Source organism: Lagopus leucura, unplaced genomic scaffold (genome assembly GCF_019238085.1).
Source record: "Lagopus leucura isolate 7727_CA_CO unplaced genomic scaffold, USGS_WTPT01 Super-Scaffold_100036, whole genome shotgun sequence".
Taxonomy (NCBI): Eukaryota; Metazoa; Chordata; class Aves; order Galliformes; family Phasianidae; genus Lagopus; species Lagopus leucura.
In genome coordinates, this window is record NW_024962285.1 from 1,885,919 (window position 1) to 1,909,099 (window position 23,181).

The 23,181-nt window shown below is 36.5% G+C and overlaps 1 protein-coding gene across 1 annotated transcript in view; it reads right to left on the bottom strand.

The window, feature by feature from the left end:
* Positions 1-670: 670 nt before the first annotated feature.
* The window catches only part of HSD17B4 (hydroxysteroid 17-beta dehydrogenase 4), a 55,490-nt gene continuing 32,979 nt past the window's right edge, over positions 671-23,181 (bottom strand). The window contains exons 18-24 of the mRNA XM_042882851.1: positions 17,614-17,683; positions 15,118-15,224; positions 14,710-14,796; positions 12,315-12,398; positions 10,268-10,406; positions 2,293-2,420; positions 671-1,095 (exon numbers count right to left, since the gene is read on the bottom strand). Of these exons, the coding sequence (XP_042738785.1) occupies positions 1,006-1,095; positions 2,293-2,420; positions 10,268-10,406; positions 12,315-12,398; positions 14,710-14,796; positions 15,118-15,224; positions 17,614-17,683 (705 nt within the window). The 3' untranslated portion in view covers positions 671-1,005. The remainder of the gene's footprint in view (positions 1,096-2,292; positions 2,421-10,267; positions 10,407-12,314; positions 12,399-14,709; positions 14,797-15,117; positions 15,225-17,613; positions 17,684-23,181) is intronic.

The following is a 23,181-nucleotide window of genomic DNA, read 5'->3' on the forward strand; positions in this document are numbered from 1 at the left end:
TCACTCAGCAGTTCTTACAGGAATTAAGCATAAATGATACTGGTGGTAAATACGCACATAAAAGTGAGAAACACACGCCATGAGCAGTACAGAGACTTTCACAACAGCTGTGTTAGCTACCTCTTGTCATTTCTTACACCTAGGTGCTAAACTCTCCTCACACTACGAACCAGTTTCATACCTTTGCATCCTACTGTTCCATATTAAAAGAAATTGTTACTCAGTATGAAAGAATTAATGAACAGATAAAGCTTTTTTTTAAAAATTACAGCCTTCTGTAATAGTCAAGCAATTCCCTTTAATAAAATTGAGCCTGTACAGATTATCATCTTTTTTAAAAAAGAGAAAGCCTCTAGAATTCAGTGTGAAAAGCCCCTAATTAAAATTATGAGGGAGCTATGTGAAAAAACCTCACTGACTTTCCATGTAATTCACAAAATTAACATATATAGGAATGATTGTCTAAAAAATGGTGGGCACAGATGCAGTTTAAGGGCTTTCTCCTGTACAGAAGAAAATACAGCAACACAGCGCAAATAAATACAATGGACTTCCATGTTTTAGTGAGACAGTGAGAGCTTAAGACAAAACATTTTTTAATAACAAGCTAGCTAGATTTATAGCAATTAGGATGTTTAAAGTAATACAAATAAAGACAAACAGACACATAGAAGTTATCAAAGAGATACAGCCATTTAATTTTCTTTAGAATTAATACAGAAATATATGCATCTTTGTAAGAATTTTTTATTCAGATAAAGATGTAGAATGCGGGAAGTATCATTCTTTACTGCTGTGGAGAAAGAAGGGCAGGATATGAATGCTTAGAGTCATTTTATGATTTTGTGTCTACTGCAAGTAAGATAGCTTGTATATTAGCAATATAATGAATCAGATTTATGTTAAGTATCCCCAAAATGTTTTAATTGCTGCTTCTGAAATAATTGCATTTTCTGTCTTCTGAACTTCACTACTGAACACTACTACCATAGATGATCAAGAAGTTCAGAGTTTGGCATAATCTTTCAGGATCATTTCCAGCTTCTGGCTCAGCAAGATGTTCCCCTTCACTTTCAGCTTACCAGAAAAGAACGCCTAGAAAGAGGCAAAAAAAGAAAAAAGGCATTCAACTGTCCATTCACAATCCAAAGAATTGCTATTACCAAAAAAAAAACCAAAACAAAACACCCGCAATGAAAATTGGGGCTGTTTCATGCTATTGTCCCTAGCTCACAGAGCTATATATGCTGTTTCAATCTATTCCAGGTTTTGTTTTGTTCTTTAAAGTTTTGTTTCACTGTGGCTTCACAATTTGAAAGCTCTTTGAACGTTCTCAAAGGAAATCCTTTGCATAGCCCCATTAACTTGAAATAGATTCAAATCAGAAAGAGAGAGATGGCAGAACAGAATTCGAATAGATGCTTATAGCTCCTTTAGATGAGAAAACTCCACATCAACTCAAAGGAAATACTAAAGTTCTAAGAATAGATAATATGCCTGAATTGCAGTCATAGCTCTCTTGCTTTCTGGAGATTACCTGTCAACATCTAGGGCTCGGTTTATGTCCTATGCTTGTTATACAAAGAGGATTTTATTTCTGTAATATATTGGACTTCTAACAGACATTTGCCATCATTGTTAGTCTCTCCAATTTTAAAACCAATTCTCTAACAACTTCTGTTGGGGATCAAAGAAAACAAACTGTTCAATATATGACGAGCTAATTAAGGTTCTCATTTGCTCAAGCATTAAATTGTGAGCTGAAATTTTGTGATGGTTTAATTTACTTTTACACATGGCACTGAACGTACAAATTCTGGTTACAAAAGTTACTTTCCCTCAAAAAAATGACCTAGTTTTGGTGAATTTATGCATTTATGCATTGTTCGTCATTTTTCCTTACAGCAGTTGTAGCAGTACATCAGGGTACTGCAACAAATACCAGTTTCCTGTAATATATCAAACAGCATAACCTTATAAATCATATTGAGAAATGTCAGAGGGAAAAAAAAAAGAAAAACAAACAACAAGAAAAAACTTTGTAATATTAGGCTTTATATCATCGGAGGTACTGCTATCCTCCTCAGAGGTAAAAGAGAGGTAAAGATGGGATAAATTCCTCTCCATGCCTTCTGACTATTTCAGTACAAGATGTGGCTTATACCTAATCTGAGTCTGATCTGCACTGTCCAAACACCAAGCCTTGCAGGCTTTCAAATGCAAACAGTCATGAGCCAGAACTTGGCTTCAGGCAAACTTCCCAGGGAAGTGAATTTGGCACAACCATTTTACCTTATGGGGATTGGTCTTCTGTTGCACCACATCCATAAAATCCTGGTCTGAGAGTGTGAAGATGGTATCAGCAGAACTTCTCGCAGGTCCCTGGTACACAGCTCCAGAACCATTTTTCAAGTCAATTGCTGAGAAAAAAAAACAGCAAAATATAGTTTTAGTTCAAAGTAAAGATGAAATTTTCAGTTTAGAGAACTCTACTCTCCACACCCATTATTGCAAAGCATTCAGCCTAAAACACAACTGTCAAGCTAATAGTTATTTAGAAAATGAAGGCTTTTCTAATTTCTTCTTCTTTAATGAAAGAAAATAACAGGTTAGGGAAAAAAAATCCACCTATTCCTATGCAGTTTGAGCAAATCACTTATGTTCAGATAGCGAAAGCATATGCATCCTGCATGCTTGCAGTTAAGTAATTCAACTGTGGTAAGTCCAAATTATGAACATTTTTCTAAAGTGGAGACTAATAAAGTTCTTTTTTGGATTTTGGTTTTGTATTTTTGGGGGTGGGGGTTGTTTGTTTTTTTAGAGCACAGACCAGGAGAGACACAGAAAAATGTAACTTGATCAATTTATATTGTTGATCAAATTAAATGTTGATCAATTTATATCAATACCTCAGTTACAAGCATGTAGTTTTATAGTAATCAAAGGGAGAAAATGCCTACATTACCTTAAAAATCCTGCCCTTTTATTTTTATGGACACAAAATTTATGCATCAGCATTTCATGAGCCTACCTTGTCACTTAGACTTTTTCAGTGTCTGCTTAAATAACTGTGCTAGATTGAACTTTTGATATTCAAATTAGACTGGTCCCCATCCTTAAAACGTGCTTATTTTAGCAGCAGATTAATAAGGGGCACGTGTACTTAAATCTTACTACTTTATCATGGTACGGGTTTCAATAATTTAATGTCTTCAGTATAATTTAACACAGGTTGCACAGCAATTTGGATGGAACTTCAGAGGACAAAGGGAAAATAGATCCACTGATAACATAGGCCAGGAAAATATCTGAAAAATGTCTCAAAAACAGACAATTGTTTGGTATTGAAGCACTTCTTGAAGGAAAAAGAACATAATAAGAAATTTTTCAATTAAATCTCAGCCCTTTGATTAACACTAGAAGACACGTAAAGAATATCTACCTCAGGAGAAGGGGAACTTATAGGAAAGACTGCCATTTTAAAATTGCTGCACAGACATAAGAAAACATTTTTAAACAACATCTAAGAGTCTCAACTTATTAATGACTTCAAATATTCCAAAATGGTAATGTTAGCAGCAAAGCTGTGAGGTTTTTAAGTTGGTATCCTTTAGTCAGAGAAACCCAAATGTGATGGTCGTTCGACACATTTGCACTTCCCTTATTTTGCCTGGCAGGCAAACATAGCCTGTTCTGCTTGGTGGAGAGAGCATTTCAAGCCTTGCCAAACAGCTGTCCTCCTCTTCTGGAAAGTCAAAAATTTCCTAAAGTGCCTGGAGACTTGGAGTGTTATTTTCCCAAATGAAAAGCCTTGCCAAAATAATCTCCTGCAAGGCTAACGCTACCAGGTGCTGTCACTTGTTTGAAATATTTTGACAGGTTGTGCTCTGCCCACTCTTTCTCAGATTTTGCAAATTCTCAGTCTTTCTCATTACATGTTTTCCTTCTGACTCCCCACTTTCTTAAGTACAAAACAAAATCATTACTGAAGGATATAATACCTCCAATCAGACAAGGATTCTCAGACAGCTTCTCTTAGTTGCCAAATTTTAAGGCAATTGCCTAACTGGAGACTAAAAACCAGCTCACCTTTTGTTTTTCTTTTTCTGAATAGTATCTCTGAAAGGTTAACTACAGTGCTTTAATTCATCTCAGGTAGTTAAATCTTTCATTTTCTGAAATTTGTTCTAAATATTATTTTTTCCAGTTAAAATAAAGCTAGAAAGAGAATTACGTGTCCAGTGATGTTCTGTGAGAGAAATTACATACTACACAATTATTAATCACTTCATTTTATGATAAGTTGTAATTTCAGGAACAGGTTAAATGTACATCACTACCTTGACACAGTAAGAATAGAAGGGAAATTACTCAAAAGCAGATGAACAACCTGCCCATCTATCGTAAAAGAACTAAAGCTTACCAGTGGTTAAGACAGAGCTATTCAAGATACAGGAATAAACCTAAGAAATATTGTGGACTTCCTTGTTCTCTTCAAAATCATCCATATATTTTTTAGTTTTGTACTCCCCACAGCTAGTGAAACAAAACATCAAGTTCTGCTTCTTGCCAGATCTGCTTCCCCAGTATATATTTAAAAAAAAAAAACTAAATCCTTAAATATTTTGGTTGCAAAGCTCCACAGTTTTCACATGATGAGCATTTGTTTTAGACAAAAAATATCTGCTTGGCGTTAGGGCCACATCAAGTTTTCTATACCTCCCGCCTCCTTTGTTTGTGGGCTGGAGCTGTGTAACGTCCTTTTAAGCCATAGAAACCACTGTACCACAGCCATACCACTGTAACTTAACTGAGCTGTTTGAAACACATAAGCAGCACTGACCAGCAAGCCCTTCTGTCTTGGCTTGACATCAGATGGTGGCCAGGAGCCATAAAGCTCTCTCCTCTGTTCCTAACCAGAATGGGAGAGAAAATATTCTGGACAATCTTATGGGTTAAGACAGGGACAGATCAGAATCTTTGGGAAAACAGACTTGACTTGGGGAAGATTTACTTCATTTTCATTTAAAAATAGGGTAGGTTAGTGAGAAATGAAAACTCAAAATATCTTCCCACCTTCTTCCCAGGCGCAGTTTAATTCCCAATTCCTCTACACCCTCCCCAACCCTGAGCGGTGCAGGGGGATACTGAAATGAGGGTTTGTTCAGCCCACTCTGAAGCCATTCCTCTCTGCTATTCCTCTCACCTCACTCTTCTTCTCTGTAGGTCCCTCAGAAGAACCTGCTCCTGTATGGGCTTCATGGGCCATCACCTTCTGGCCACATCCACTGCTAACCTCCAGGCTACATGTTGAGATCTGCCAATCTCCTACATATGGAGCCCAAGGGCTCTAGGGGACAGCCTGCTCCAGCTCGGGCCTCTCCTGGGCTGCAGGGAACTTGTGTTCCCTGCCTGGAGCACCTCGTGGCCTTTTTCTCCACTGACCTTGGTGCCTGCAGGGCTGCTTCTCAGAATTCTGTCACTTTGCTCTCTCAGTTGTTGTGCAGTGTTTTTCACACTTTCTTAAATGTGCTGTGACAGAGGAACCACCAGCATTGCTGATGGGTCCTAAGACACAAAAGACCCTCTTTTCTCTATTGAGCACTGGCTAGAAAGGCAGATTCGATATATCCCAATTATATTTGTTGATTAGTCCTAGTATTGCAAAGTTTAGAAGACACAGAGTTAGAATTAAATTCTTTAACCACTGTGACAAATCCTACAATATCTGAATGATAAAATACATAATACATTGTGTTGCAAGGGCTGTTCTCCTTTTCTAATTTACATCTGAATCACATCAGCATTGCTTATCAAATCATTTCTATAAATAACTGTGAGCTCCGAAGGCACAAGAACATCTTTAAATACTGCATGACCATGGTACATGCTCAATCATATGAAATCCTTAAACCATCTTTACTTAAAAGTGATTAGGAAACGTTAACACAGATAACTTACTAGGATGTTCTATTCCAGACATAAGAAAACTATATTATCCATTTTTTTTAATATCTTAAATAGTGTTACTATATTCACTAAGAAAAAAAAAAAAAAAGTAAATCCCAGCAGTCACAAATGAAGAGCCCTGTAACAATGAATCCTGCCAGTTTCATGAAAAGATGAGGGATCTTCTCCTGAGACTTCAGTGCCAGCACACAGTAAAGTGGATATAAATTAGCAATGAAAGAAATGAGCTGAATACCAGAACAGATTCCAACTTTCAGAGCAGCAAAATTCTAACTTTCCAAAGTGGTTTAAGACCAAAAATGGTGCCTTCCTGTAAAGCACACCTTTATGAGACTTAGGCAAATAACACAGCTGTTTGTTGCAGCGGGAAATGGTCTTGAAACAAGCCTCCAGTATAGGTCTCCTACACAAATCTCCTGATGTGTCTCTGAGATTAAACCTCGTATGTTGCACAGCCATTACAGCAGTCAACTTAATAATGAGGTGATACCGGTGCCTCTACATCCCTGCTTGGACTCCAAATAGTTCCTCAGGTGAGTAGTGGGCTGGGTACCTGCCCCTGCACACTACCAGCATAGTTTCACAGCTTCCAGAAAGAGCTGAATAGCTTCCAGATGTCCCAGGTTTTCCTCTACCCTCTCACACAGCTGATTTGCTCCATACAAAAACAGAAGTTTGAAAGAGAGGCATGCTACTCTTATTCTCTGTGTAAAAACTCAGTTTAAATGAAAATTAAAGCTGAAATCCCCTTTCAAAATCAACTAGCTTCTCAAATATGTAAAATTTCAGTGCTGCTCACATAAAAAACAAAGTCAAGCAGTTTCAGTACATAAAGCAGTAGCCAACCTTCAATTTTTTTTGTTTCTAATTACATATCTAAATGCTGCATTACAGTAAATACTTAGGAATTATTATTCTCCATACGCTGTGCTTGTCAGAGAAATAATTAAAAGGTCAAAAATGGCATATATCCAGATTAAAACTCTATACAATGGCTTTCAACAGCAAGTAGCCCAAGAGTTGAAAAGTCTAATGTTTATGATATGGCTTTTGCCCTACTATTCATAGGAGAAAGTTATTAGGCAGTTACTTTTGTTTTGTTTTGTTTTTCCCCCTCACCCCAATTCTCCCTCACAGAGGATAAGCAACTGCCCTCAGCCTGAGAGCTAACAGAACAAAGCATCATTCACTCTTCACTGCTCAGAGTTACTTTGCATCATAAATTATTAACCAGCTTCCTGGTAACTTTAGTGACACTCACAATGAAATGCACATAAACTTTTATAGGAGAGTTTTATTTTTTCAAGAACTAGAAAAGAAGAGAAATATTTTATGCTCTCAGCATGATTCAAAGCAACAGAAAACTTCCAAACTTCTGAGTGGTGTTCTAGAGATTCATTAGCTATCAGCTAATAAATCTCAATGGCAATGTCTGAGAACTACTGGAAACAACCAAAGCAATTGTAGAGCATAAAATATGCAGAAGGGAAGAGTATGCTTTAGGTAGTGATGCTAATGTGAGAAGCTGCAGTTAAAGCTGGTGGGTATCTGGCAAGAATTCTGTTTTAGAAAATAACCCTTCACTTCTTAGCTTATTCCTTGCAGTTTTGACACTGACAGAATGGATATTGTTTTATTTCCATTTTCACCATCTTTGTAAATTAGAACAATTTGTTTCTATGAGAAAAAACCTCTAATTAAGATCAGCTGTCAATAGCTACAGTTCAACACTTTTCAGACAGTGAATGAGTTGTCAAAAATTTCATATCCTGAGGATTTCTATTACCATGGCTTCATGCCATTGATAGAAAACTAGATAAAGATCACTGCTAATTAAAAATACCATTACTATCATTAATACTATAAACAGAAGTGCCTCTGAAACAAGAGTTCACACGTGCTATTTGAGATAATAAAAATTCTGGCTAACTGCGCAAAACAGAGATCAAAAGGTTGGAGTAACAATGAAAGCACTAAAAGTAAGTAATTTTAGAAAGAAAAGACACTGAAAAGCACTGAAGCCTTTAAAGTTTAGAATACAATGGAATGACTGCCTGTACGAGAAAAAAATTCAGTCCATGATACAGTTTGCTTTCTCTTATCTGCTTTCCCTCTCACCCTCCTCCAAGATCTCGAGAAGCTCAAGGACATTAGCAGAGGATGCCACAATCATCAAGTGAGACAGCAATGAGCTACAGGGCCCAGATCGTTTCCAGCACTGTCAATTGCTGCAGTTTTCAACACAGCACAAAGCTGTGTAAAAGTGACAAGTCCAAAGATCAGAAAACAAGCCAGCACAACTAAGTAATGAATTTAATAAAGGAAAGAAGCCCAGCAGGTAGCATAGGAGAGCCTTAAGCACTATTTGTACTGTCCTGGGAGGCTCTCAGTAATAGTCTTAGAAAGAGGATGTGTAATAGAACAATTTGTATGAACTCAGAGCAAAACAAAAAACCTCTCCCAAATCAATCTCCTAACATTCCAGCTGATTCAGTGATAAGAATTCTGAACATACGTTGAAGGAGTATACAATATTTACTCACAGCAAACAAATTCTACATTAATTTTAATTCTGAATTAATTTTAATTTCATGTTTCTCTGCAATACCATACCTATTTATTTTATGGGATCTCCCTCAAGCAAAGGAAGAGTTGACACAGAAAATTTCTGTCCGTTTAATTGGTTTTAGGCAGTGAAACATTCACTGGAAGAAAGCACAACTTCCCTCCTGCTGCTCCAGAAACAAACAGAAGAAAGAACAAGGATGGATCTTCTCTGTCTGGATACAGAGGCAAAAACATCCAAGCATTTCCACCATAATAGAACACGGCCTTGTAAAGCAGATAAGGCCAGTGCTCAAGCCTCAGTCTTTCAAGGGTACAGATTTCACTGGACCAGGCTGCCCAGGGAGGGGGGGGAGTCTCCTGCTCTGGAGATGTTCAAGACCTGCCTGGATGCCGACCTGTGCGACCTACTGTAGGGAACTGCTTTGGCAGGGGGTTGGACTCGATGAGCTCTGGAGGTCCCTTCCGACCCCTACAATTCTGTCATTCTGTGATTTTGCACATCATTCTTTGCCAGATTCTTCTTCCATTAATTTACCCATTCTCTGCAGATAATATTAAGCCACTATCAAAGTTATTCCAAATTTAGAGACAAGAGTAAACCATTTTAATGACAACATAATTAAACATCCCTTAAAAACTGCAGAAAATGCAATACAGATAGAAAAGAACTTATGTTGATCAATCTACACATGAAATCTTCCTGATCCTCAGCAGGAGTCCTGCTTCTCAAAAACTTGCTCTTTAAAATTAAGAGAAAGTGAAATTATAAGGTTCTAAGCTGCTCTGTATACACAGTAAACATTTCATGAGAACATGACATTATACAGACTCAAGACTACTTAAAAAGCAAACCAAAATAACAAAACAAAACAAAACAACAGCAAAACAACAACAAAGCAAAGCTAACCACAATTTATAGGACAAAGTGCAAAAAAGACCAGATCTGACCTAAAGGACTGCTGTCATCGAACAGCCTGCAAAGGGAAGCCCACCTCACCAGTATCTCCTAAAACGGTTCCAATTGGATTCAACCATTGAAGCCAATTAAAATCAAGCTGTGCAAGGGACAGGCTTGACCCAAAGATTTGTATTTCCCCACAAGGAAGACAGACAGGCCTAAAATTACAACATGAGTGCACATTACACCCTTCCTCCTACCCACTGCCATTACAATCTTTAGCTTGGTCATCAACCCTGTCCTTCCATGAGGGATGGGCAAACAATGTTCACATTCATTAAACTTTCATATCAGAAATTTCACATGGAAATAAGATGGATGATATTTTTACTGAAGGCACAAGAGCAATGCAGAAGGAATAAATATTTGCTCAGTACAGATTAGTTAGTTTGTACATTATCAGACTAGTTACTTCAGCGTAGTCTGCTAGAAGACAGTTAAATTAACCTAAGTGTAGTGAGGAGCCATTCTGGGAAATAGAAGCACAAATGCCCTCAAGTTCTAGAAGACTGTGTGCCTATGCCTTCATCTGAATAGGAAAGTTACAGAAGCACACTGTTAGAGAGTTGAAAGAAACTGCCATTATGGAACTTTATCTGAACACATTACTTGCGTGTTCAGTATGCAGTCAGATTTTTAGGTCCTGTAAGCATTCATGTACTACTTTATCCTTGTTTTCAAAGCAACACTGTATTTAGAATGAGTACAATTAATCTCACTTTGTTTAAAAAAAAAAATGCACTGGGACATTATATAAGAGCTATTACTTACTCCATTGCACTGCTGTTTTTCCATCTTTAGTGATGTTCCACTGGAACACAGCATTTACTTTCCTTACCAATTCATGTCCAATCTCTTTGATGCGACGGCCAATTTCTTCAAACACCAGGTCACTCTGCAGCCCTGCAGTCTTAAAAAAAAAAAAAAAAAAAAGAGAGCAGGAAGAATTTAAAAAGGAAAGCTCTTTTTAAAAAAAGAGACTTATGACTATTAGTTTAAGCATTGTATCCAGGAGTTCTCTACTGCAGAATTATCCAGTGCAATCAAAATGTTTTCCACCACAAGTAATTACTTCTAGCAGTTGTCAGCCCTGTAGAGTACACTCCAGCAGAACATGCTCATGGACTCTTACTTGAGAATTATTTCATATTGTGCTTTTACAGTTTTTGTCATTTATCACTGTAATTTAAGATAAGTTTTACACTTAGGATTTTTTAACAGCTTCTAAATTGCCTTTTTCCCCATTCAGAGGATAACCATTGCCACTTTTTCCACAGCAAATGGAATATTTTCAGAACACAAAAAATGTTTTTACCAGTATGTTACCTTAGTACAACACAACTAATTATCAGAGACTGCAATAGGAACAAAGTCAGAACTCAGTGCAATCATAGTATGTTTACCACTTCAGGGTGGGATCAGCAACATTCATATTTTTAACTTTTCCAAGCACGTGATGTTGTGCAAGCCTTTCATTGTTTTACCTCAACTAGTACTTGTACTCGATAAAAAGCTCTAATTTAAGAAGCTCCCCTGATATTTTCATCAAAAAAAAAAAAAAAAAAAAAAAAAAAGAGAAGGAGAAGTTATCTTAGCTTTATTTTTTTCTGCTTTACCTATCCATATACCAGGATGCAGTACTCCTCACACTAATATGTCTTCATCTCCACTGTGATGACTAAGAAGCATTTTCCATCATACAACATGATTTCTGATGATGTGAATTTGACAATCACTCAGGTAAGTTTCCCCTACTGCATGACTCAATCAGGAAACTCCTGCCTAAGTACCTTAATTTCTCAGTCAGCTTGAAGAAAAAAACTGTTCTGTCCATGTTAAATAAACTTCTGTAATTACTTCACTGAAATGTTCTAATGGTTCAATGTTTGAACCCCGAATGCAGATTTGGCAGCAGTTCAGAATATCAAAGGACTGAACACAACCAGTGTAAAGACACAGGTTCCAAGAACATATCACAAGCTTTAGATGAATGTCATTATCTCAGTATTTCCTAAAGTTCAATGCATTAAAGTCTCATTCTTTGCACACAGAAATCAATGGAACAAAAAGGTTTATTATGGCAAGGTACTATGTATCCAGTTCTGCAAAGACTAACAATCAGAAAGATGTGAGCACATGCAATTTTGTCTTTAGTGGCAAGTCCAATATCCTGGGTATATACCAATATCCCATCAAGCCCCTCTTGCTCTCTCTCTCTCCCCCTCTTCCTCTCTCTCCTTTTCAGAGAGAATACATTGTGTGAAGTACATAATGTGTGTTAGGTCACATGCACAAACAGCATTCAGAACCTTCTTTCAAAAATAATTCAATGATAAAATTATTCTTTCTATGAGGACACTACTTCATTTTCCCTTGCTCTTCTAGTGCTTTCCTGTCACTCTCCACATGACTCCAGAAAAATGGGAAAAGTCACTCATTTTTACAGCTTACAATGAGTTCAGTCTCTATCATCTGCAAGAGAAAATCAATGTGCTCGTTTCCCAGGTACTTCCCTAATGTGTGGCCCTGAATGCTGCATGACTCTCTTGTTTTGTAACACACAGAGGAATGCTTATACTAACTGCTCAAACGGTATAAAGAACTTCAAATTCCACCAGGTATTCTGTGGATTCTGTCAGCCTTCAAAATAAATCCACAAGCCCTACATAATGAGCACAGTGTGTGCTCACATCTCTTAAGCCGCATACACATGGAATCTTTGTGAATAAGACTAGCAAGTGATTCTGTTATTCTCCTGTTTCTCACAACAGTACAGCCCAACTATGCCCCTTTACAAGTCAATGTTTGTGTTGCTTACAGGCTCCAGTGAGGAAGGCTTGTCCAAGGCTGATACTACATCCACATAGCCACCTGCAATAGCAATGTCTCCAGTCTCTTTGACCTGTGATGGGGAAAAAATTACATTAAAGAGGCAGTGCATTGGCAAAAAAAAAAAAATCGCAATAAGCTTTTATTTATTTTAAGTCCAGAGGTTAAGAAAACAGGAAAGTTCAGTGAGGAGAAAAACAAAATCTAGTTTTAAAGCAAATTAGTATTATACCATTTGCAAACAGTTCTGCAAATGAAATAATTAACTGACTCTTGAGTAATTAAATCAAAATCTAATGATGGTTTTCTGTTTACAAAGTGATTGGTTATCTATCTGAAAAATTATCATCTCTGATACAATTAACTGTCAATATTACTTGCTGTGAGAAAAACACATTGCTCCAGAATGATTTTAGTGAGGTAGGTAACCAGTTGACAGTATCTTCAGGCATCTTAAACTAGAAACAATTTTTTAAACACTGTAAGATCAGAAAGATTGCAAGGAAAAAGAGGAAAAAAATCCCTGAATTCCTTTTTAGTTTTTGAAATAGTTATGTGTCAGATATGAAACTGAGTTTCATTTTGGCATTGTTTCTTTAATGAGGACTGACACACAAACCATTTTGACAGTGAAAAAAAAGCAGCAGCAAAATGATTAACTGAAAATGCATATAGAGAGTTATATGATAAATTGAGAAGACCAGGCAAAAATCAGTCTAGCTTATTGCACAGGTAAATTTAATATGGAAAGAATGTACACTAAAGATTATTCAACTCATTCTTAACATGCTGTCACCACCACCACTGCAACTTCAGACAGTGCTGAAAATGAATTTAAATCTCTGTATCACAATTAAACGTGTATTTAAGTTTGATTTATCTTGTGTGTACTACATGTACACAGATGACTTGATTTTAGACTACTCAGAATTACAAAAAGCAACAGAACTCAGCATAATTGCTTTGAGCAAGCAGCAGTTGAAACAACATTGTTTTCTATGATCATGTTGAACACCACAGTCTGCCTTCAAAATAAGTTACGTTATTCCACGCTGAAGCTTACTAAAAAAAATCAGTATCCCCCAGAGCTCTGCAGATAATGCTAAAACAAGCACAACAGTAAATCCAGCCTTTGAACACAAAGAAGGATCACATTCTGTATACAGATTTCAAAGGGCTGGGAAGCATACCATGAACACTGTTACTTTAGACTGTACACACAACCCTTAAGCGAAAAATCAAGAAATTCTCTGAGGGCTGAGCAGCAGTGAGTTTTTAAATATTGGTACACACCTCTGTGTCTCATACATTGTAGCTGTGCAATGGCTGTAGTGCTGATCTGAGGCATTAAACTGTCTTGTTTACTGACTACTAGTTCGTATCTAGTAGCCTTAAGTCCATATTATGAAATTCCATAGCTACTTACCAGGTGTGCAAACAAAATTTACCCTCACTAGTCAACATGTATTGTGCAAATCTGTGTTCGTCTAGAAACAATAGCTACCCTGTGTCCTTGTAATGCTCTTCCTTTGATTTTGCCTGCTCAATCCTCTCTTTAGCTGCTTCTATTGCTGTGCTGTGCCCACTGATCAACATTTTGGCTGAGATATGGGTGGTAAAACTTTGGCCAGCCAAAGCAACGTACAATGTACAAGCTAATGCATGCTGACAAATAAGAGCAGCAATTTGTTATTTTAAGAGAATGCCAATGGCACGGGACACTATAACAAAGACAATGAGATTTTACTTTTCACCTCCACATGAAGTGTTTTTGCTGACACTGAAACTTTCCACCATTGCAGGATACTGACACAAAATGCTAACAGCAAATTCAAAGAAAACTGAGTAATACAAAAAGTGGACTTATAAAAGAGTAAGACCTGTTTTATTGTAGTCATTATGTCTGACTGTTATGAAACTTCAATTGTTTTGAAGATCTTCTGCGTAGATGCACCTAAAGTTTAACTCAATTTAATTACATATTTTTGAGTTCGCCTTCATTTACTGTCAGGAGTTCATTTAAGCAAGCTATACAAGCGTTAAAAAAAAGACAGATAAACAAGGCTAGGGTTATCTGCAAAAAGCAAAGACTTAAGAATGAGTGGTTTTTGCTTTTTTCATAGTGGACAAACCAGAAAACAATGAAATTAGTTCTGATACTAGTTAAAACAAGGAGCATATAAAGTCCTCAAACAAAGTTTTTGTTATTTTACTCTAATCTTTATGAAACAATGAGTAGGAGTATTTAATTCCTTTCACTTTATTTATGAATCTTCTTCAATGGTGCATTCAGTGAGCTACTTTTATTACTTCCTATCATACTCATAAACTTTTACACGAGCCACACTTTTCATTCAAATCAACAACAATGGCTGCATTCTCACCTTGGTCTGAAAATGAATTCTATTTCCTTCCTTCCACATTTCTGTTTGTAAAGTTTGCCCTGGAAAGACTGGCTTTGCAAATCGAACCTGAAAATAAACAAATAAAAACATTAAAGAAAATAATGTAAAATTTTGTCAAATCTGTCCCATAAAGCTTAAAAAAATAGGTTCTACTAAACTAAAAAAAAAAAAAAAAAAAAGAAGAAAATGAATGAATCAAATTGTGATGCAAAGCATATAAATATTTAAGGAAACATAGTAGACAGAAGCATTAAAATGCACACAACGCTAAGTAAGAGCAATTGTGGCAGTCAGGACAATGAAAATCTTATCTCCACCCTAAGTAATTTTTTTGGCACTAAAATCAGAAAATTAAAAAAAATGATGGCTAATAGCAAACTTACAAACCTTGATTGCCTTGAATCTAGTCACATCATTGTTTGCAAACTGCTTCAAGACGTTTCTAGCAGCAAACCCAAAGGTGCATAGTCCGTGAAGTATTGGCTTCCGAAATCCTATTTCAAAATTTAACACTTCAGTGATTGCAACATTAGGAGTTCACATGTTTCTACTACAGGTATTTGTGTTTTAGCTGGAGCATTTTATTCCAGTGACATTCTTAAATTAGTCTAATAAAAGGATTATCTTACTGAAAGAGAATCTGTAACTACTTATTAATACCTCAAGGCAAAGGAATGTGTTCACTGAGAACTGAAGCTTCAACACCGAATAAGCAGAATGATCCACTGTCTGAACTGGTGATCAAACGAAAATAAGATTATCTGTGCTATCATACATGAACAGGCAGATCAGATACATCATTACAAGGATGTCTCCACGTCAATAGCAAGGGGTGCAGTACAAACTGAGAAGTGGTGACACGTACACAAAATGCTTCACATTTTGAATTCCTACTAATAGTTGTCAAAAGTCTTCATATTTAGTATACAGTTTGTGTACTAAATATTTTTATTAGTACACAACAGCTTTAGCTTGTTTGGAATGGAAAAAAAAATACTCAAAAGTGTTCAGGCATTCAGAATGAGATGAAGACAACAAAAGTTACAATGTTCTGTTCATACTGACATTTTGGTCAGGCTTCCTTAAAGCATCAAACTTTGCAGAAAAAGCCGGATCGTGGAAGAGGATAAACTTTATATTAGTAATTAATCTCCTTCCAGTCCTGCCAAGTCTGACAAAATAAGACTTTAAAAGTCAGCCTGACATGTGCTAAAGCACAGTCATTAAGTTACAAAAATACAGCTTGCACTGAGTACATTCTGATCCCTCAGTAGGTTGCTCTGACCTCACTGGGCTATTGCAAACAATAATTGATCATGCCTGTACCAGCTCATGGAGAGGCTGTGAGACAGGTCTGTCCAGCCCTGGCTCTGAAAATAGATGCTTTGCCTGGAACTCATCTGCCACTCTCAACTGTCAGAATCTGTTTTTCCTGAGCTTTATGAACAACTCCTCACAGCATCTACACATCATGAAAAGTTGTCTCAAGGGACAACAACTAGGAGAAAACTAGGAGAAAAACAAAAAAAGAGAGAATAAATAATAATGTGAATATATATACGTAAAGGAGACAGGAGAAAGACTGGCCTGAGGAGAGACAGAAGAGATAAGACACCACTTTCAAGACTGAGACAAAAAGGCCACTAGCACTTGATGTAGGGAAAGACAGGAAGCCTAAGACAGAGCCTGAAGGGAAGACAAGACTACCAGGCATCTGAATGACAAACGGAGATTATGAGTGGTTAGGTTAGGAAAAGAGACATGACAGAAGGACAAAAAATACACACTCAGAGAAAAAACCCTAAGGTAATCAAGTGACTTTTTACCTAGACTGAGATGAAAGGAAAATAAATGTTGTTTTCACGTTTCAATATCTTAAGTGTATGTACATGCTATAGGAATAAAAACACAAAAATATCAACACGTTTTCCTGAGTAGCTTCCCTGAAGCATTACCTATCTGCAAGAAGGCTTAACAGTAATCTTGGAATCACCTGAGTGCATTAAGGTTTATGCTTCCTTCCAGTGCACACAGGTAAGAGATGGTCAATTTAAAAGACAAAAATGAACTTAAATGCATCCTAGGAAAAAAGTTTCGGTATAACTAGAATAAATACAGCTAAAAGACCTCTTCAGTAATGTTCTTTTTCATTTAAACATAAGTCTAGCACAGATATTTGAGCAGGAAACTGCCACAGTTGTAAAAACCAGCACTGTTCTTAAGTATTCAGACAGATTCACATACAGATTTTCACTGTACCAGTGCTCTTTGTATGTTGAAGAATTTTACTCCTCCTGCAAGGACTTTCTAATGCAGCAATATATACATGGCCAATGTACTGTGTTACCAAGAGGTCTAGGTACACAACTTTACAAAAAAAACATGCTCCACTCTATCCTGCCCTCTTGTCATTTGTTGGAGTCAAGAAGACTACACAGAAGCAGAAAAAGCTACACCAACACTAACATAATCTCAAAATCATTTAAATGGAAAGAATGATCTATCAAACAGTTTATGTAATTCCCTCCAAAGCTTTTGATAGTTAATTGAATTATTTCTGCTTATGAAAACAGAGATTGAACAGATGGGAAGGTGGAAACATACAAACTCCAGCAGGAAAATCAGACAAAAGATTGACTTCCTTATTGACTGTAGATAAGAATCTGAGCAATATTCCAAGCATTCCTAGGTACATGAAGCAATACTTCTAAGTGAGGCACCACACAAAACTTTGAAGACATCTAAAGGTGACTATAAGGACACCTGTGGAAAAACACTGCTTTTCCCAGCCTCTTAGACAATTACTGATAAAGTGCAAAAAATAAAAATACACTTGCATCATCCTTTATCCAAATGTAAATACATCAGGATCCCACAGCTCACCTCCCAGTGCAGCAAAACTTGGATCAAGATGTAAAGGATTCCAATCCCCACTAAGCCGATACAAGGCAGCCTTCAGAAGCAAAGAAAAATGGGAGGTTAGGGCTTATAGAAACTACTTAAAATTACAGATTATCAAACTACTCAAAATTTGTTTTATTAGCTCTTAGATAATAAACTCTACAATCAACTAAATAACAGTTATGTTTTTGTGCAGACAAGCTGCCAAGGCCCAGAATAAACTAATGAAATTGAGGCACCTTGGTACATGATAAAATAATCAACTGCTTAACGAGAGTAAAAACATATTCTCGTGACAGGCAGATCCAGCTTCACTAAAATCTGACAGTAGGGAAGTAACATATTTCTTAGAATTTGTCAGTAGGTTCATTTGCTTGAAGTGCAATTTTAAAGAAATTCTCGCATGACAGATTCATTCACTTAAAAAAAGAATACATCTGAAAACCTTCAGAATAAACAACAACAAAAAATGCTACTATGCTTCTTCAACACATGATGCATCTTACAGAGCTCAGAAACATTCTTTTCCCTTGCTTTTTAAGAGTAACATGACAAGAGTAGTTGTGATAGCATTCTCTCAGCAACTTCCAGCAGGGCAGATCCCAATATTAAGCAAACAAAAGTCCCCCAAGTGACAGGCTGGTTTTTCTAGATGGCTTTTGTTTCACGTTAAATGTTTTCCTCCACTAGGGAAAAGACATGAAATACAAATGTATTGTATATACTGTGAATGTGGATAAACCTGAGAAATATTTAATGATGTGGATGCTGTATTTTAGATTCCTATGTTTGTATGGCTTCAGCATTTCCACTGCCAAATCCTATATTTGCTGTATGTGTGAAGTGGCCCGAAGTCCATATTATGAGATGAATGGCAAAGTCAACCTTTTCTATGTGTTTCTGGTCTAGATTATGCCATGGTCATGAGATTTCAGTGAAAGAACTAAATCATGAGGTTCTTCTACCATAATGCTCCCAGCAGTGCAGAGAAACCAGCAAGTAACATTAGTGAAGAGGCATATACAAATTGTGCAGGAGTTTAACCGAAGAGAAAAAAAAAAAAGTTTTATTTTAATACTGCATATCATTATCATAAAAATTCTTTTCCAATACTCTGCACCAAGATTATATAAAAAGGTATGCAATTATAGAAATGAGGGTAGTTTGCAACAAAGGAAAAAAACAAGCAGAAATTAATCTTATAAGACCAACAACAAATAAAAATAGCTAAGATTCCTTGCCAAACAAGAATGAGGTCCAAATCTGAAGGCAGTACCTTTCAGTGCCACGACACTACAGCTAGCAACCTGCAAGCCCAATCCAATCAAGCTGAAAAAAGGAAGTCGAATTTACTGTCAGTGGCTGTGATGTCATAGATGCCATCCATTCCAGAGGTGGCCTACAGGGAGTTTATAGTGAAATACACAGTGCTGGTTGAGGGGCCAACAGGGAAGCAGAGGAGAAAATGGAGGTTAATGTAAATTTTTTCACTGCCACATAGAAGGCAGCTGGAGTGAACAGTGGAAACAGGCAATTGGAAAGGGGCTAATTATTACTATCTATGTAGAGCATCTCCTCCCTTCACATCCACTAGACTTATAAAATTGTTTGTGTTGAAAAGGATCTGAAAGACCATCTAGTTGCAACCCCCCTACAATGGGAAGGAACACCTTCCACTAGGTTAGGCTGTCCAAAGCAACATCCAGCTTGAACAGCTCCAGGAAAGGAGCATCCACAGTTCCTCCGGGCAAAAGCTAGAGTGAATAGCAGCTTTGAGGTACCACTAATTTCTTTGCTAAGACCTGTCTATGGTCTTCATGACACACGACTATTGAAGTTAGTTCATTATGGAAGAAATTTTAGAGAGAAGTAGAACCTTAATTTCATTTGAAAAATTACAGGATAACAGTTTTAATGAAGTTGCTCTCAATGCAATTAAACAAATTAGAGTATCATCCTTTATTAATGAAGCTCTTTCAACAGAGTCAAAAATGTAACAACCACCACTCTTTAGAAGTAGAAAATTGAAGTTGCCAAATGTGAATTGCACAAAATTATTACACTACTTTAAGGTAAATTAAAAGATGTCAAAAGGCTTTTAAAAAAAATTTTCCACAAAGGTGCCATTGCAATTGATGTTAATTGATACTAAATAACAGTTATAATAGAGGAAGGTTATATTTAGATAAGAGACCAAATTTCAAGTTAAATCTAGTTTAATCTATGCAGCTGCTTCTTACTGAACTTGTAAAATACACTACTCATTTATTTAGGGTGATAATAAGCAGTACTTAGAAGACAATTCTTAGGCCGGATGCCTTTCAAAATAATCACGATGAGAATTATTACACCATTAACATAACATTTAGGAAATAATATACCTCAATGTGATCAATTATTATGTGATCAATGTATTTTGGTAAAAACCTGGCACATGAGTATAGGAAATACTTGGCCTTTGTATCTTTGACAGCTGGAAGTGGCCCTGGTCACTGTCAGAAAACACACTGCCTGGAATGAGTAACAGCAATTACAGAGCAGGCTATGCAAATTAAGCACAGTCACCTCAGGTCTGCCAACAAACTTTTTTTCATTTGCCACACTCTTGAGTATTACTTAATCGTATAAAATTATACGAAGTACATACCACATTGGAAAAGAATTGTTGTAAAGCCTTGTTGGCCCTGTTTTCTATACTCCTACAATAACATTTCCTGAAATCTTGAGTGATAGCATAAAAGCAGACAGAGCGATGCATCCTCGGAGGATGACAAGAGCCAATTGATGTGGGGCATTAGATTGAAGTCAGTCATAACATGGTTAGATTGTTCTCCAATTAATAACACAAACTGTCAAGTCTAATTTCTTAACAATTTAGGAGTTCTGCCAGATCACAAAAGGAAAGGCGATATTCAATTTGTCTGTGCCAACATTTCAGTCTTGCCTGTGGACTGCAATAAAGGTCAGTGGTAAAGCTAACAAAAAATGAAGCCAATTCTTCATATATTTTGCCTTCTAACTTGTCAGATAGAGCTTTGCCTGAGACCTTACACTTTCATGTACTTTTTTGTATGTGCATGTGTGTTTATGTGCATGTTTGTATGCTTTACTGAACAACTTATTAAAGCAACGGCAAGCAGCCTAGCCATCTCAGAAAGACAAAAAAACAGCACAAATCTCATCTAAAATTCAATGAGCTCTGACTTACATTAATAACAATGAATGTTTCCAGGTAGACTCAGTGCTGATGCTTCAAGGGATCAAATTAATGCACCATACTAATAAATAAGCAACTACACTTCAACTTTGAGATTTCCACTTGCCATAACTTCTTTTTAACCATCTATTTAAGTCTAAGTTACAGATATTGAGGAAGAGCAATCAGTTAAAAACAACACATAGAAAAGTAGAAGAGTTTGTTTGTTCCTTCCAACTGTTTTTCTCACCAAAGTAGGTCTATGCATAAAATATAACAGATCCTATTAGTTGTTCATAACAGCTTCCAATGCCTGAATATGTTTTGTGGAAACCTGGTTCACATACAGTTCTATTTAATAACAAGACTAAGAAAAACAAGTGTAGTACCCTAGACCATTTTAAGCTTGCAATTACATTTTCTCTGTTGTCTGGACAGCATAAATTCAAGACTTTTCTGGCACAGGCTTCAAAGAACGTTAGTTATTTATAAGAAGCATAGCAAACATACAGGAAGCCTTTTCTCTAGTGGGGCCTCCCAGTTAAAAGATACAAACTGTTTCAAATCATCTTGTTTTGTAGAAATTCGAATGAAATAACAATTTCTATATACTTCTGTAAGAGATTTATAGACAAGGGAAGGAAATCAACTGTCGGAAATGAAGATCATCTTCTTTAAACAAAATCACTGCTATCCTAGCACCTTTTCTTTTTTTACAATCTTATCACATAAAATTCTAGTATAACTGAAGCCATCAGTTATTTTTTCAAAACCATCATAATTAGAAAAGTATAATCTGATCTTCCCAATGGGGATAAGCATGCACACACACATAAAAGCAAAAGAAAGCAACAACAAAAAAATCAATCAGGTACAGCCTCATAATACGTAATAAACTTCAAATGTAAACATTCACTAACTACACAATGTAAGGGGTGTGAAGAATCCTGAAACCTCTAGATAAATTAAGAAAACATTATCAAGTCTTTGCAATGGCTTCACATTCCTCTGTTCTGCATGTATCATCCTTAGTTGTTAAGCACATTTTGTCAGGCAAGCTCTCAGGATCTGTGAACCTACTGCAGAACTTCGTTCTTTTCATTACGAAACAAATTATTTATGCTACAAATAACAAAAATTACCTGAGGCTCCAGGAGGCTCTCTGGCACTATATTCTGAAGTTAATTTAAATTTACATGTTTTCAGGCAATGCTGTACCACAATCTTTACAGAGCAGGACATAAAGAAACATTTGTCCTGTAACCATATTTTCCCCATCCGCATGAACATGATTTCATCATCATCTCTCTCAAAGGAGTATACTGCATTCGTTCAAAAAACAACTTGAATTCAAATCATTTCCATCCCTCTGTTTTTGTTTTTGTTTGGTTTTTATTCTAAGCTGTTAAAAATAAGAATAAAATCTCTCCCGAGAAACAGGTAAAAGCTGGAAATAATTAACGTCTGTGCACAGTGTCAGAAAAATTACACGTTCTACCTATATCTATGTTTTCTAAAAACATACACCAATATTTAGGCTTAAGATGAAAATAGATACGAAATGCATTGTATATGATTACTTTCCACAGGTGAATACCAACATCCTAATCACACAGAAGCTTATAGGGGTCTTCACATTTCATACTAAGTGTAAAGCAGTGTTTTATATATATTGCTGACAATGGGTGGACAACATTTTACAGTAGATTTCACTTTAATAATGCACTAGACTTTAAAATTTAGTTTCCTGTACACATCTTCCCTCCAAGATATCTTTTTAATACGGTTTATTCCTAAATCCACTCTTTTGCAATAAACTTATTTTGTACATTGTCTTCACGATTGTTTCCACTTGGATGAAGAAGCGTGGTTTTGACAGAGCATTAGACAGTGAAAACTCAAACAGCTAGAGGACAGCAGTAAATGGAAGAGGATAGCAAGACTGAGAGTCACTCAGGAAGGGAGAGTGCTGTGATTTAACCCTGCAGGCAGGTAAACACTGCCGTGCATTCCCTCTTTCCCTCCCTCCACCCAGCCAGATAGAGGAGAGAGTGGGGAAGAAAAAAAATGAAGTAGAATTCTTACATTGAAAAAAATAATAGTAATGATGATTATATGTATATAATTTTTCCATATATATATATATATGTATACACACAGACATACAGACATTTGCCAAACAAGTGATGCATAATGCAATTTCTTACCACCTACTGACTGATGCCACCCAGTCCCTGTGCAGTGCTTCCTCCCCTCGCCAACTCTGCAGTTTTACAGTTTTTTCACCTGTCATAAAGTATGGAATATCCCTTTGCCCTGTTTAGGTTGGCTGTCCTGATGCTGTCCTCTCTCAG